The sequence below is a fragment of the Pan paniscus genome, chromosome 5, assembly GCF_029289425.2.
Source record: "Pan paniscus chromosome 5, NHGRI_mPanPan1-v2.0_pri, whole genome shotgun sequence".
NCBI classification, from domain to species: Eukaryota; Metazoa; Chordata; class Mammalia; order Primates; family Hominidae; genus Pan; species Pan paniscus.
In genome coordinates this window covers 129,658,243-129,674,336 of record NC_073254.2, presented here as the reverse complement: position 1 = coordinate 129,674,336, position 16,094 = coordinate 129,658,243, and the positions used below count along the sequence as shown (strand labels likewise).

Sequence of the window (16,094 nt, the reverse complement as noted above, 5' to 3'; positions counted from 1 at the left end):
AGCTGGATTCTCACACCTGCTTCTGCTCAATCTGTTGCAATATATTGCTTTCGCTGAAATACATGAAGAAAATGTAGTTTCACATAGATATATTCTTGGAAAGGGAGGAGTATTTTAATAGCCTTTGGAATAATTGTGGATATTCTTGATTCTACATCAAAACCCAACAGGTGGAAGTTTCCTGAAGGTTGGTTGCATTGTGGAATCTGAAACTGTATCAGTGAACTTTTCAAAACTTGGTTACATTAAAATCCATTGGTCTGTCTTGCACTTGGAATGAGCCTGTAACCCATGCCTAATTTTTGTGGCACCATGCATTGGTCATTTGGAAAATGTTGGTTCACTGAGTTATACAGATCTTCCAAATGTTGACACATTTTACTATACAGTATCAAGAAATCACATTTGTTAATGTCACCACCAGTCTCATCAAGAAAAGCCCATTATTAAGCTTTTCTTAATAATGGATGTAAGTTTTTCAAAATTCAGATTTTCACTTGAATATTATAACTGGCAACAAATGCTATCAGTTTTTGTCCTTGCAGTGACAGGGTCATTCCATTCACTTTTCATAAGATTTCTGCCAAATACCCAGGGCTGAATAAACATAGTTTGTCTGTTGTTCTTCCAAGAAAAGATGTACAAAAGTAAGCTGAAAGCTTTTAATTCCCACTGAAGGAATTGAGACTTTATTAATAAGAGAAAAGTTTCTTGAGCAAGACAGTAACATAATTGAAGAAATATATTAAGGAAATTAATATGATGATGGTAAACGGTGAATTTCAGTGAGAAGATTGAGATTTCTGGGTGGGGATACAAGCCAATAACTGCACTAAACCAAAATCATATTGGCTGTTTAAAAAACAGAAAATTATAGTGTGTCCATGGGTGTTTTATTGCTCTCATAACTTATAAAAACATTATACACACATGTTCTACAATATTATGAAATATTAATATGAGAAAAAATAAATATGGCATGCAACCCCTATAATATACCTTTACCATTCATATGAGTAAACTTTCCTAACATGAGTTAAAATAATTACTAGCATGAAATTTCCTTCCCTAGGCACCTCATCTGTCTAAAATAAATTGACTTGGAGTTTTCAAAAATGTCTTCTTCTAGTCCAGTGATTTCTTTATCATCAGAAAAACATTATTCATAGTTACACTTCATGTGGCAATAACTTTAAGTGTTAATTTAAAATTTTTGACAGATAACTTTATGATAGATGAGTATAAAGTAATAATATAGTAAATATATATATAATACAATAAATCCATGCCCTCATATGTTGATAATTTTATAAAAGTTTTAAAATTATATTTTACTTTACAGGTTATATTATCACTGAAATACCATCACTTTCACAGGATGCCATGACTACCTTACAGCAAATAGAATTAATTAAAAACTTAAATCTGAAACCTGATGTTATAATCAATATAAAGGTAAGGATATTAATTGTTTTGCTAGTAGAGTAAACCGTTCTTTTTGATAGTAGTTAAATTCAAGGAATGCTTTAAACATTTTTAAATAGTTATGGAGATAATAACTTATGCATCAATCACAGGAACTGAGTCATACTTTCTCATAGTTCTGTGCTCTTGCTCCTACAGCTCCATCCACATGAGATACCTTCTTGCCTCTTCACCAGGCTTCCTCATAGCCATCCTTTGAAAGTCAGTTAATACATCATCTCTTTAGAACTTTCCCTGACAACTACCCCGCTCCACCACCTCTCTTTCTGTCTCTCCCTTCCACACCTTACTTATCATAAAAGAGTTAAATCCTTCTCTGATGACCATTCGTGGTGCTCTCCGCTCCCTATCATGTTACTCACCTTACTATATTATAATTATCCATTTTCCTCCTAGACTGTGTCTTACTTGAAGGTAGGAACCATGTCTTGCTCATATAAACATCAACCAGTATATTACGTGGTACGTAGTGGCACCTAGTAAGTTTACTAATAAAATGAAAGAATAGACACATGACATGAATGTATGAATGTTAAAGAACACTACTACATTAATTACGACTTAAGGTTGGGTCTTGTTCCTAATTCTCTCTTTTATTATTAGAATTTGGTAAATCACATCTAGAAGTCTTGATTTCCTTTTTACAAAAATGACAATAGCTGCCTCATGGGGTTGTGATAAGAATTTAGCAAGGTGGTGTCTTCTTGTTTATGTCAAAATGAATGATAAGCTTTTGTATCCATACTCGGCCAGGGTTTATGACAGCTCAAATAAACTAGATGGTTTTCAGCTCAGATGCTGGGACCCAGTGGAGTGTCAGGGTCAGCTGTGAGAGAGAGGTGGCCTTGCAGTGCTGAGTGTGGTGTAATCTGCAGCCCCAGCCACCACTCATGGCCAGGGGTCAATCACAATTGTGAGTGAACTTGAGAATGTCACACATGTGAATGTGGACATAACAGAGAGATCTCATTCAACTGAAACCACATACAAAAACTAAACCTAGGAAAAGACAGATTCAATAGAAAATTAAGATCTAATTGAGAGAGAGCACACAGTTGTACAGGCCAGAAGACCCCAAATGCTTACTAAGTTTGGGTCATAAATTTGGTTCTAGGTTTGATGAACTAAAGTAAAAGGGGAAATGTGACCAGTTATAAAATTCACATTGTCCATTAGAAGACAAGCCATTCCTCAGGCAAAACAAGACTGCCATTGAGAATGAGAGAAATACCTTAGATGGGTCTTAATGTAAGAGACTGCTTAATGTAGTGAATAAAGTCCTTAACCCCATTCATGTTATAAGTGTGATCATGAAGTGTCCTATGGCAGTTTCTACAGGGTAACCAGAGTATCATCAGAGGGCTTAATGTGAGACAGAATTCAGTGCAACACACATTTTTTGGATAGTTTGTCCTTATTGGGGAATAAGCCTGGAATTTCTAGAGCAGAAGCTCTTAGACCAAGATCCATAAATCCCTAAGCATTCATGAACCTCTTGGAATTATACATAAAACTTTATGCATATGTGAATTTTTCTGATGCAAAAACCTATGGCTTTCATCATATTCTAAAGGATTCTGTGCTACCAAAAACCTGGTTAAAGGCTAGCAATCTACTAGAGCAGTAGTTATCAGAGAGTGGTCCCAGTTCCAACAGCACCCAGAAGCTTAGTAGAAATGCAAATTCTCAGGCCCTACCCCAGAACTAAGAACCAGAATCTGTCAGGTGGAGCCCAGCTATTAGTGTTGCAAAGCCCTCCAGGTGACACTGAGCACTTCTGCTCTGAGTTATATCCTTCAGACTCACACTTTCATTAGTCACTTCCTGCAAATGAGAACGGGAGACAGCTGAAGGAGATAGTCCTTGTCAAGGTCCTAGAAGGTGGGTATCCTGGGTTGTAAAACAGATGTTTTAAAAAATTACCTGTGTAGGTTGAAATTCTTTTTGTGAAAAATTAGGAAGCCTAACAAAAGTCTTACCTCAATAATTACCCATCCCATCTCCACCTAGAGATGGCATGAAGAAATCAGAAAATGAGCAATGAAGGTTCCAACATTCCTGGCTTCCTTTGTTTCTCAATGTGTGGTACATGAACTGCCAGCATCAGAATCACTGAGGATGCTTGTTGAAGAATCTAAGCCTCACTCCAAACTTAATAAATGACAAGAGGAGCTGCAATTGATTTAACAAGCTCCTCAGATAGAGTTACATGCTCATATATCAGAATCACTGCCTCAGAAAACCATCTAGATTTTTTTTTATCCTGAAAAACATTCAGAGCACAATTTACAGCCTCAAACCATCATCATTAATAATGCACCATAGACCGTGGACTACAATCAGAAGGCTTGGTTCCAAGTTGCAGTTCCTCCATGTGACATTGTGACCTGAGATTGGTCTCTTAGTCTGCCATAGCTGTACTTCTCTGACCTGAAGGATGGTTTTAATTGTAATTTGGATTGCTTATCTTACAGGGTTAGTTGAGAATTCAGTAAAATCGCACGAGTGAAAGCACTTTGGAACAAGAAACTTACTTGTAGACTTTGGTTTTGGCTTTTTTACTACCTGGATTCAGTTTTCTCATTTACAAAATATAAATGTTATACTAGAATAGATGATCTTTGAGGTCCCATTTATGACTGGCATTGTATAAAACACCTCACCCATAAAGCTGTAAGTGATAGTAAATATTACAAATAAACAATATATTTTATTGGAAATATGTGGCTATTCCCCCCATTTTGCTCCATTCGTAAACTTTTCAAGCTAATCATAGAATTCTGTGTACCTTTGCAGAGTTAACTGATTTTCTATTCCATTTCTCTACTTTTTCTACTTTTCCAATCCTCTTTTCTCATCTTAAGACTTGTAATACTTTTTCACCTATATTAATTTTGGACAAATAAAAACATATAGCATAAAATTAGTGTCTGAGCCTCTCTTGGCATGTAATGAAACCTGATGCAAAATGCCAGTCACAATATTGCATTTGCTCAGGTTTTAAAGGAATTTTTTGGTTTATGTACTGTACAATATATTCAATAAATACACAGGGAATTAAAAGCATATTCAAAATGTTTTAAGTGATTTAATAATGTTGTTTCTTAGTGTCCTGACTATGATTTGTGCCAGAGAATTTCTGGGCAAAGACAGCACAATAATACGGGATACATATACAGTAGAGACCAGTGGGATCCTGAAGTCATTGAGAATCATAGGAAAAAGAAGAAAGAAGCCCAAAAGGACGGAAAAGGAGAAGAGGAAGAAGAGGAAGAAGAGCAAGAAGAAGAAGAGGTAATATCTCAATAGGTAACTACCATACACTACACTTTTTAAAATTGCTATAATTAAGGTAAATGATGGTATAGGTAATAGGAAATAGTAGATGCTATACATTTTCTTTAAGTTTTTATTGAGTTTGGGGGAAATAAGCAAAAATCTTTCATGTTTTCAAGGATTATGAGATCATAACCTTGAGGTCAAGTTTAGCCTTCCTGTCAGCATAGACGTGTCTCTACATTTCTGATGTTCTGACACCTAGTGTGCTTCATTTCATAACGATGGAGTTATTGGTCACCTACTGTGTGTCAAGCACTAGGCAAGGTAGAATAAGAAGTTAGAGCATTTCTTAGTCTATTTTCTGTTACCTACAGCAGAATACCTGAAACTGGGTAATTTATAAAGAGTGACTTTTTTTTTTTAATTTAAGCTTCATGCTTTTTAAAAGCAAAAAGAAACAAGTGAAAGTCATTTGAATAATGTATTTAATTAAATATATTAAAAAATTTTATTTCAACTTACAATCAACATAAACATTCTGAGAATGACATGTTCTATTTTCATCTAAGTTTTTGAAATCTGGTATGTATTTTACATTTACAGCACATTCCAGTCGCACTTGCCACATTTCAAGTGCGCAATGGGGAGATGTGGCTAATACATGCTGGATAGCCTAAGTCTAACCCTTTGCCCTGTTTTATTTTCCTTATAGCACTTATCACTTTCTGAAATTATGTTACTTTTGTTACTTGCTTATTATCTGTCTGCCCCACTGAATGAAAACTCTATGCAGCAGGGACTGTCTCCAGTGCCTGATAGTGGGTACTTAATATGAAGATGTGTAATGGCTGAATGAATGAACACCAGTGTGCTAGCAAAGCCCTCTACTAGGGAGAGAAGAATGGTAGCTTCTTTTGGAAAAGACGTGTATTAAGCCACTTTGAAATGTATAACCTTTGGTCCAGTAATTCTACTTGTAGGAACTATTCTAAGGGAAAATATTAGCCATATAAAGATTTATCTATGAAGCTACTTATTGCAACATTATTTGTAATTGTGAAAAGCCTGAAACATTGTTGTCCAACTATAGAGTAATTAAATAATTGTACATTCAAGGAAATTAATATATTATTTGACTATTAAAATAATACTTAAAACAGGTTATAAAATGGCTTATATAGAGAATATGGCTCAAGTAAAATATGTATGTGTGTACATTGATTAAAAATGGGAAAGAATGAATAATTAGCATCATAAATATGATATGGAACACTTATCCTGTGCCAGGCCCTGGGATGAGAACTTTTACACACGCTGTTCCCTCTACCTTAAAATGTTCTTTCTCTAGAAACTTGTGTGGCACATGTTCTCACTCATAGGTGAGAATTGAATAATGAGAACACTTGGACACAGGAAGGGGAACATCACACACCGGGGCCTGTCAGGGGGTAGGGGGAGGCAGGAGGGATAGCATTAGGAGATATACCTAATGTAAATGACGAGTTAATGGGTGTAGCACACCAACATGGCACATGTATACATATGTAACAAACCTGCATGTTGTGCACACATACCCTAGAACTTAAAGTATAATTAAAAAAAAAAAAGAAAGAAACTTGTGTGGCAGTTCTCTCTCCCTTATTTCCTTCAGATTTCAACTCAAATTCCATTTCTCTAGATAACCCTTTCATGACCACTTGATGTAAACAGCATCTTCTCCCACCACTCTTCATCCATGCTACCCTGCTTTATTTTTCTTCCTAGTACTTACCACCACCTAATATATTATATATTTATTTGTGTACTTGTTTATGCTGCCTTCCTCAACTGCAATGTGTGTGAGTGCTATGAGCCCAGGGTGTTAGTTGGTTTTGTTCACTGTTCTATCCCAAATCCTTAGAACAGTGCCTGATGCATAGAAGGCACTCAGTAAATTCTTGAATGAATGAACTACAAGCTCAGGTGTTCACAGGAAATCTAATTTCTCTATTTTGTCTCTGAAAATCTGATGTTCTTCCCCTACTCGTCCCTATTTATTGGGGAACAAACAGAAATGAGTAAATATCCAGGTCAATTTAAAGCTTTATTCCATCTGATGAAGACCCGTTAGGAGTCTTCCATTCTCTTAAATAAAAATCCTTAATCTTTAATCGTCCCCTCCCCCTGCTTCTCACCCCAAAATGATATCTAGGTGTAAGGAGTGGGGAATGTGGCTTGTAAATTGAATAGTCATTGACCTAAAGATATTTGAAATCTCTTCTTTTCCATTTAGGCATTTATTGCCGAAATGCAGATGGTGGCTGAAATTCTTCATCATCTAGTTCAGAGGCCTGAAGATTATTTGGAAAATGTTGAAAACATTGTTAAGCTTTATAAGGAAACAATTCTCCAAAATTTAGAAGTAAGAACAAAATATATTGCTGAAAATGAATATTGATATTTGTGTTTCATCACTGGTTAAGTAGCTTTCACATGTCTTCATCCCCATGTGTTATTATCTGTCTGATTCTCCCCTTGAGCTTTGTAGAAAGCTGTCAGAAAAAGGCCTCCATCCCAAAGACTGTTTCCCAGAACAATATTATTTTACTCTTACAAAGCAACTCTGTTACTGCAAAGTGACAAATGAACTGCATTTTTCAAAAGCCAGTGAGGAAATTCCTTTATAGATGGGAGTTGGGAAATTCATGTTAAAAGACTATGCTATAAAAGCATTTTCAATCTGTAAGTTATAGCTTTATCAAAACAAATATACATTTAAGGTACACCTTTTGTTTAAAAGGAATTGTTCATTTAGTTAAATTGCAATCTAAAGAATTTGTTACACTGATTGGTCTATGGTTATCCCATTATATGTAAACATGGTAAGACCATTATATAATGTAATAGGAAGGTTTTAATTAAAATAATTAGTATTTTTAAAGTATGATGACTGAGATTACAAGTGGCAAAAAGCATATTTTATATGGTAAAAAGTCCAGTTAAGACTCTACCAAATGTAATCATTTGTGTTGGAGATTTAGTCAACAAACATTTATTGAACTTGCGCATTTAGCCAGACTCTATGCTAAGCAGCAGAACTGTGAAGACAAATAAAACACAGTCCTCCAATTGCCTGTTCCCATATGACAGAGAAACTAAAGAATGTGTTTCATGCTGTCTCACAGTGTTTATATTATTTTAAAGATAAATGAGTGGATCATTTTCATTCTCAACATCCATCCCCCAAAATGAGAACCACACTTAATTGCTTTCATATGTATGACTTCTATTCCTCCCCACCTCTCCTATCACTGGCTTATAAACGTAGCTTCTGAAGCGTGAAGTACACGACTATCAATAACATCCTTTCTTCCTTCAATAAAAGTATCTTGACTACTCCTTAAGTGGCTGGCACTGGGTATGAAATAAAGCCAAATTAGAATCAGATTCAGAAAGTAGAAAATTGTATTTATGGGGGGAAAATGCAGAGGTTATCTTTTTAAGAACAAGCACCAGGTTATACTTCCTCACATTTGGGCAGTGCAGTGCCCAAAGTCTGGCAAGCAGTAAATACTTAACAAATGTTCATCAGCACAAATGACAAGATACAAAGGAAAAAGAATGATAGCTTCAATTTCGTTAAATGTACAACTTCCGGAAATTAAATAGATGAAACCACACTCAAACTAAAAGACAATAAACTGGAAAAATATTCACGTTAACTATGATGAAAGATTTAAAGCTTTGATATATTAAAAGGTCATAGAAATGATTTTTTAAAAACCTGTAAGTTCACTCTGTCTTGAGATAAATGGACAACAAATATGAGCAATTAACAAAAATGAAGAATGATAAGCCTGTAAAAAAAATGTTCAGCTTCACTGATAATAAAGAAATGCTAATCTAAGTAATGAAATATCATTTCCATGATGAAAATTTAAAAGATGAACAGGTAGTAAGAATTCCTGATGCTAGCAAGGATATGGTAAAGAACTCTTATACCCCAAATATGAATTTGTATGGCCATCCTTTGACAGGTTGTCCACAAAAACACCCAGAAGTAGAAAACTTCTAGGCCCTGCAGCAAAATATAGATAAGAATTCATTGCCCTAGTGCAACAAAGCAGTATTTCAAAGCCAAGAACCTAGACTTTAGGCCTAGATGACACTTGCTGAATAGCCAAGCAATTGCCTTATATGTTGAGGGAGGAGACCCATAAAGGGTAAGACCCTACAATTCCAGTCTCCTCTGACCTGGCTGAGATGTTACTTCACTTTTAGACCAAGACCACTAAAGTTCAGTGTGTCTCCAAGAGATACAAGGAAAGCAAGCAGGAGCAAACTGAGCTGCATCACTTTCTGGTATACATTCTGCAAACTGCTTCAGGGCTAAGCCAACACCATGTTCCCATTTTGGCCTGTCTTTGAATCCCAACTCAACTCCTGGTGCAGGTATCCATTTCCTTAAGAGTGTTGATACTCTCCAACTTAGTAGTTCACTCTTAAGATTGAACCTAGCTTAAGGAAACAGTAAAAAATATAGAACAGGCCGGGCGCGGTGGCTCATGCCTGTAATCCTAGCTCTTTGGGAGGCCAAGGGGGGTGGATTGCCTGAGCTCAGGAGTTTGAGACCAGCCTGGGCAACATGGTGAAACCCCATCTCTACTAAAATCCAAAAAACAGCCAGGCATGGTGGTGCAAACCTGTAATCCCAGCTACTTGGGAGGCTGAGGCAGGAGAATTGCTTGAACCCAGGAGACAGAGGTTGCGGTGAGCTGAGATTGTGCCTCCAACCTGGATGACAGAGCAAGACTCTGTCTCAAAAAAGAAAAAATATATATATATTATATATAAAACAATGCGATGTGAAGCCTTGTTCAAAACATGATTATTTATTGGTAAGTGAATAATGCTGATATAATCTGTTGTCGGTCTAGAGGAAAACACGTGGAATCTAACCTCACACAATATTGTGAAAAACAAAATACACTGGATAAACAGATGATTTTGTTCAAACTTGCAATAAGGAGAATGTTCATTAATAAGGACCTTCTAAAAGCAATGGAAGAGAGCTGGGTTTTATGGAAGCAGGTAAACAAGGGAGCCATCCTTGAGTCATGAGAAAAGATGGAGACAGACTTTATCTGAGTCCTTGAGGAAGGATGGAGGTGGGTCTTATTTCTCAGCCATCCCTGCTTTCCAGGAACACAGGGCTCAGAGTTCAACATTGTTGATGTACACAAATAAAATCCAGTAGATATTGGATTTTGTATTAAAAATAAAAACAAATAGTAGAAGAAAATTTAGAAGAATATTAATATAATCTTGAGATAAAGAAAATCTAATTTAGGCCGGGTGTGCTGGCTCATGCCTGTAATCCCAACACTTTGAGAGGCCAAGGTGGGCAGATCACTTGAGCCCAAGAGTTCAAGACCAGCCTGTGCCACATGGCAAAAAACATGGTGAAACCCTGTCTCTACAAAAAAGAGAGAGAGAGAGAAAAAAATCTAAACAAGAAAGGAAATCTACAAGTAATGAAAATGTATATTTGATTATAAAAATATTTTATCTTGCTGAAGATACCATAAATACATTCAAAAGATAAATCATAGAAAGGAAAAATGTTTGCAATCCACATGCCAGATAAGGGTTAAAAACTTTCCGTGAATGTCAGAGAAAGGAAACAATCCAAAAGAAAAATGCATAGAGGCTATGATAAGGCAGTTTACAGAGATGCATATCTGAATGCTGAACCTCGCCACAGGAATAAAAAGTAAAATAAACTGATTCCATTTTTTAACTCAGTTTGGCAGAAATTTAAAAGCTAAGATAACCAGTGATGGCAAGAAGAAATGAACCTTCTCATACGTTGCGGGTTAGGGCTTTGAATTGCCACCACCTTTGGAAAAACAACTGGCTATACCTACTTGTATTAATATTAAAACCTACTTTTGCCAGGCGTGTTGGCTCATGCCTGTAATCCCAGTACTTTGGGAGGCGGAGACGGGTGGATCACCTGAAGTCAGGAGTTCGAGACCAGCCTGGCCACCATGGTGAAACCGCCTCTCTACTAAAAATACAAAAATCAGCCAGGCATGGTGGCAGGCACCTATAATCCCAGCTACTCAGGAGGCTGAGGCAGGAGACTCACTTGAACCCAGTGGGTGGAGGTTGCAGTGAGCCAAGATCATGCCATGCAGTCCAGCCTGGGTGACAGTGAAACTCCGTCTCGAAAACAAAAAAAAAACACCTACTTTTACAAATCTGGCCCATATATCCAATATATCAGGATATACCAAAGGATATTCTGTGTTACTGAACATTTATATGTGTGCATATATTTATATCAGTGAGGTGAATGGTTGTATAAAAAGACGCACTGGGTTGTGCGGGCAGCATGGAGGAGCAGGGAGAAGTCGTGTTAACTGTTTCTATGTACTTTTTTGCATTCCTTCACTGGTTGCAGTTAGTACAAGTTATTTTTGTAATTATTAAAGAAGAAAGTAATTTTTAAAACTTTCATAAAAAGAAATGCTTGAAAATAACTAATAAAATATTGTAACATACCTAAATGTCAAACAGCAGAAGAATATGAAATAAATTATGCTATATCCACAGTACATAATCTTATAAAACCATTAAAATGTTACATTGACAGTGATCTTATAAAAAGTATAGGGGAAGTTTAGTTATAATGTTAAGTGAAAAAGTAAGCTCCATTATGATCTCGAACTCCTGAGCTGTGGGTTTGTCATAAATAGCTCTTATTATTTTGAGATGCATCCCATCAATACCTAGTTTATTGAGAGTTTTCAGCATGAAGGGCTGTTGAATTTTTTTGAAGGCCTTTTCTGCATCTATTGAGATAATCATGTGGTTTTTGTCTTTGGTTCTGTTTATATGATGGATTACATTTATTCATTTGCGTATGTTGAACCAGCCTTGCATCCCAGGGATGAAGCCCACTTGATCGTGGTGGATAAGCTTTTTGATGTGCTGTTGGATTCAGTTTGCCAGTATTTTATTGAGGATTTTTGCATCGATGTTCATCAGGGATCTTGGTCTAAAATTCTCTTTTTTTATTGTGTCTCTGACAGGCTTTGCTATCAGGATGATGCTGGCCTCATAAAATGAGTTAGGGAGGATTCCCTCTTTTTCTATTGATTGGAATAATTTCAGAAGGAATGGTACCAGCTCCTCTTTGTACCTCTGGTAGAATTTGGCTGTGAATCCATCAGGTCCTGGACTTTTTTTGGTTGGTAGGCTATTAATTATTGCCTCAATTTCAGAGCCTGTTATTGATCTATTCAGGAATTCAGCTTCTTCCTGGTTTAGTCTTGGGAGGGTGTATATGTCCAGGAATTTATCCATTTCTTCTAAATTTTCTAGTATTTATAGTAGTCTCTGATGGTAGTTTGCATTTCTGTGGGATCGGTGGTGATATCCCCTTTATCATTTTTTATTGCATCTATTTGATTTTTCTCTCTTTTCTTCTTTATTAGTCTTGTTAATGGTCTATCAATTTTGTTGATCTTTTCAAAAAACCAGCTTCTGGATTCATTGATTTTTTTTGAAGAGTTTTATGTGTCTCTATCTCCTTCAGTTCTGCTCTGATCTTAGTTATTTCTTGCCTTCTGCTAGCTTTTGAATTTGTTTGCTCTTGCTTCTCTAGTTCTTTTCATTGTGATGTTAGGTTGTCGATTTTAGATCGTTCCTGCTTTCTCTTGTGGGCATTTAGTGCTATAAATTTCCCTCTAAACACTGCTTTGAATATGTCCCAGAGATTCTGGTATGTTGTGTCTTTGTTCTCATTGGTTTCAAAGAACATCTTTATTTCTGCCTTCATTTCGTTATGTGCCCAGTAGTCACTCAGAAGCAGGTTGTTCAGTTTCCATGTAGTTCTGCGGCTTTTAGTGAGTTTCTTTTTTTTTTCTTTTAATTTTATTATTATTATTCTTTAAGTTTTAGGGTACATGTGCACAACGTGCAGGTTTGTTACATATGTATACATGTGCCATGTTGGTGTGCTGCACCCATTAACTCGTCACTTAGCATTAGGTATATCTCCTAATGCTATCCCTCCCCACTCCCCCCACCCCACAACAGTCCCCAGTGTGTGATGTTCCCATTCCTGTGTCCATGTGTTGTCATTGTTCAATTCCCATCTATGAGTGAGAACATGCAGTGTTTCGTTTTTTGTCCTTGCGATAGTTTGCTGAGAATGATGGTTTCCAGCTTCATCCATGTACCTACTAAGGACATGAACTCATCATTTTTATGGCTGCATAGTATTCCATGGTGTATATGTGCCACATTTTCTTAATCCAGTCTGTCGTTGTTGGACATTTGGGTTGGTTCCAAGTCTTTGCTATTGTGAATAGTGCCACTATAAACATACATTTGCATGTGTCTTTATAGCAGCATGATTTATAATCCTTTCGGTATATACCCAGTAATGGGATGGCTGGGTCAAATGGTATTTCCAGTTCTAGATCCCTGAGGAATCAAAACACTGACTTCCACAATGGTTGAACTAGTTTACAGTCCCACCAACAGTGTAAAAGTGTTCCTATTTCTCCACATCCTCTCCATCACCTGTTGTTTCCTGACTTTTTAATGATCACCATTGTAACTGGTGTGAGATGGTATCTCATTGTGGTTTTGAACTGCATTTCTCTGATGACCAGTGATGATGAGCATTTTTTCATCTGTTTTTTGGCTGCATAAATGTCTTCTTTTGAGAAATGTCTTTGCATATCCTTTCCCCACTTTTTGATGGGGTTGTTTGTTTTTTTCTTGTAAATTTGTTTGAGTTCATTGTAGATTGTGGATATTAGCCCTTTGTCAGATGAGTAGGTTGCGAAAATGAAAATTTTCTCCCATTCTGTAGGTTGCCTATTCACTCTGATGGTAGTTTCTTTTGCTGTGCAGAAGCTCTTTAGTTTAATTAGATCCCATTTGTCAATTTTGGCTTTTGTTGCCATTGCTTTTGGTGTTTTAGACATGAAGTCCTTGCCCATGCCTCTGTCCTGAATGGTATTGCCTAGGTTTGCTTCTAGGTTTTTTTATGGTTTTAGGTCTAACATTTAAGTCTTTAATGCATCTTGAATTAATTTTTGTATGAGGTGTAAGGAAGGGATCCAGTTTCAGCTTTCTACATATGGCTAGCCAGTTTTCCCAGTACCATTTATTAAATAGGGAATCCTTTCCCCATTTCTTGTTTTTGTCAGATTTGTCAAAGATCAGATAGTTGTAGATCTGCGGCATTATTTCTGAGGCCTCTGTTCTGTTCCATTGGTCTATATCTCTGTTTTGGTACCAGTACCACACTGTTTTGGTTACTGTAGCCTTGTAGTATAGTTTGAAGTCAGGTAGCGTGATGCCTCCAGCTTTGTTCTTTTGGCTTAGGATTGCCTTGGCGATGCGGGCTCTTTTTTGGTTCCATATGAACTTTAAAGTAGTTTTTTCCAATTCTGTGAAGAAAGTCATTGGTAGCTTGATGGGGATGGCATTGAATCTATAAATTACCTTGGGCAATATGGCCATTTTCACGATATTGATTGTTCCTACCCATGAGCATGGAATGTTCTTCCATTTGTTTGTGTCCTCTTTTATTTCATTGAGCAGTGGTTTGTAGTTCTCCTTGAAGAGGTCCTTCACATCCCTTGTAAGTTGGATTCCTAGGTATTTTATTCTCTTTGAAGCAATTGTGAATGGGAGTTCACTCATGATTTGGCTCTCTGTCTGTTATTGATGTATAAGAATGCTTGTGATTTTTATACATTGATTTTGTATCCTGAGACTTTGCTGAAGTTGCTTATCAGCTTGAGGAGATTTTGGGCTGAGACGATGGGGTTTTCTAGATATACAATCATGTCATCTGCAAACAGGGACAATTTGGCTTTCTCTTTTCCTAATTGAATACCCTTTATTTCCTTCTCCTGCCTGATTGCCCTGGCCAGAACTTCCAACACTATGTTGAATAGGAGTGGTGAGAGAGGGCATCCCTGTCTTGTGCCAGTTTTCAAAGGGAATGCTTCCAGTTTGTGTCCATTCAGTATGATATTTGCTGTGGGTTTGTCATAGATAGTTCTTATTATTTTGAAATATGTCCCATCAATACCTAATTTATTGAGAGTTTTTAGCGTGAACGGTTGTTGAATTTTGTCAAAGGCCTTTTCTGCATCTATTGAGATAATCATGTGGTTTTTGTCTTTGGTTCTGTTTATATGATGGATTACATTTATTGATTTGCGTGTGTTGAACCAGCCTTGCATCCCAGGGATGAAGCCCACTTGATCATGGTGGATAAACTTTTTGATGTGCTGCTGGATTCAGTTTGCCAGTATTTTATTGAGGACTTTTTGCATCGATGTTCATCAAGGATATTGGTCTAAAGTTCTCTTTTTTTGTTGTGTCTCTGCCAGTCTTTGGTATCAGGATGATGCTGACCTCATAAAATGAATTAGGGAGGATTCCCTCTTTTTCTATTGATTGGAATAGTTTCAGAAGGAATGGTACCAGCTCCTCTTTGTACCTCTGGTAGAATTTGGCTGTGAATCCATCTGGTCCTGGACTCTTTTTGGTTGGTAAGCTATTGATTATTGCCTCAATTTCAGAGCCTGTTATTGGTCTATTCAGAGATTCAACTTCTTCCTGGTTTAGTCTTGGGAGGGTGTATGTGTCGAGGAATTTATCTGTTTCTTCTAGATTTTCTAGTTTATTTGTGTAGAGGTATTTATAGTATTCTCTTATGATAGTTTCTATTTCTGTGGGATCGGTGGTGATATCCCCTTTATCATTTTTTATTGTGTCTATTTGATTCTTCTCTCTTTTCTTCATTAGTCTTGCTAGCATTCTATCAATTTTGTTGATCTTTTCAAAAAACTAGCTCCTGGATTCATTAATTTTTTGAAGGATTTTTTGTGTCTCTATTTCCTTCAGTTCTGCTCTGATCTTAGTTATTTCTTACCTTCTGCTAGCTTTTCAATGTGTTTGCTCTTGCTTTCCTAGTTCTTTTAATTGTGATGTTAGGGTGTCAATTTTAGATCTTGCCTGCTTTCTCTTGTGGGCATTTAGTGCTATAAATTTCCCTCTACTCACTGCTTTGAATGTGTCCCAGAGATTCTGGCATGTTGTGTCTTTGTTCTCGTTGGTTTCAAAGAACATCTTTATTTCTGCCTTCATTTCATTATGTACCCAGTAGTCATTCAGGAGCAGGTTGTTCAGTTTCCATGTAGTTGAGTGGTTTTGAGTGAGTTTCTTAATCCTGAGTTCTAGTTTGATTGCACTGTGGTCTGAGAGACAGTTTGTTATAATTTCTGTTCTTTTACATTTGCTGAGGAGTTCTT

General features: G+C 36.6%; 1 protein-coding gene across 2 annotated transcripts in view; it reads left to right on the top strand.

The window, feature by feature from the left end:
- Positions 1 to 16,094, top strand: part of AK9 (adenylate kinase 9) — a 199,535-nt gene that overhangs the window by 26,898 nt on the left and 156,543 nt on the right. For both annotated transcript variants that reach the window (XM_057302574.2, XM_055114038.2), the window contains exons 6-8: positions 1,343 to 1,455; positions 4,594 to 4,779; positions 7,037 to 7,165. In XM_057302574.2, coding sequence (XP_057158557.2) covers positions 1,343 to 1,455; positions 4,594 to 4,779; positions 7,037 to 7,165 — 428 coding nt within the window. The remainder of the gene's footprint in view (positions 1 to 1,342; positions 1,456 to 4,593; positions 4,780 to 7,036; positions 7,166 to 16,094) is intronic.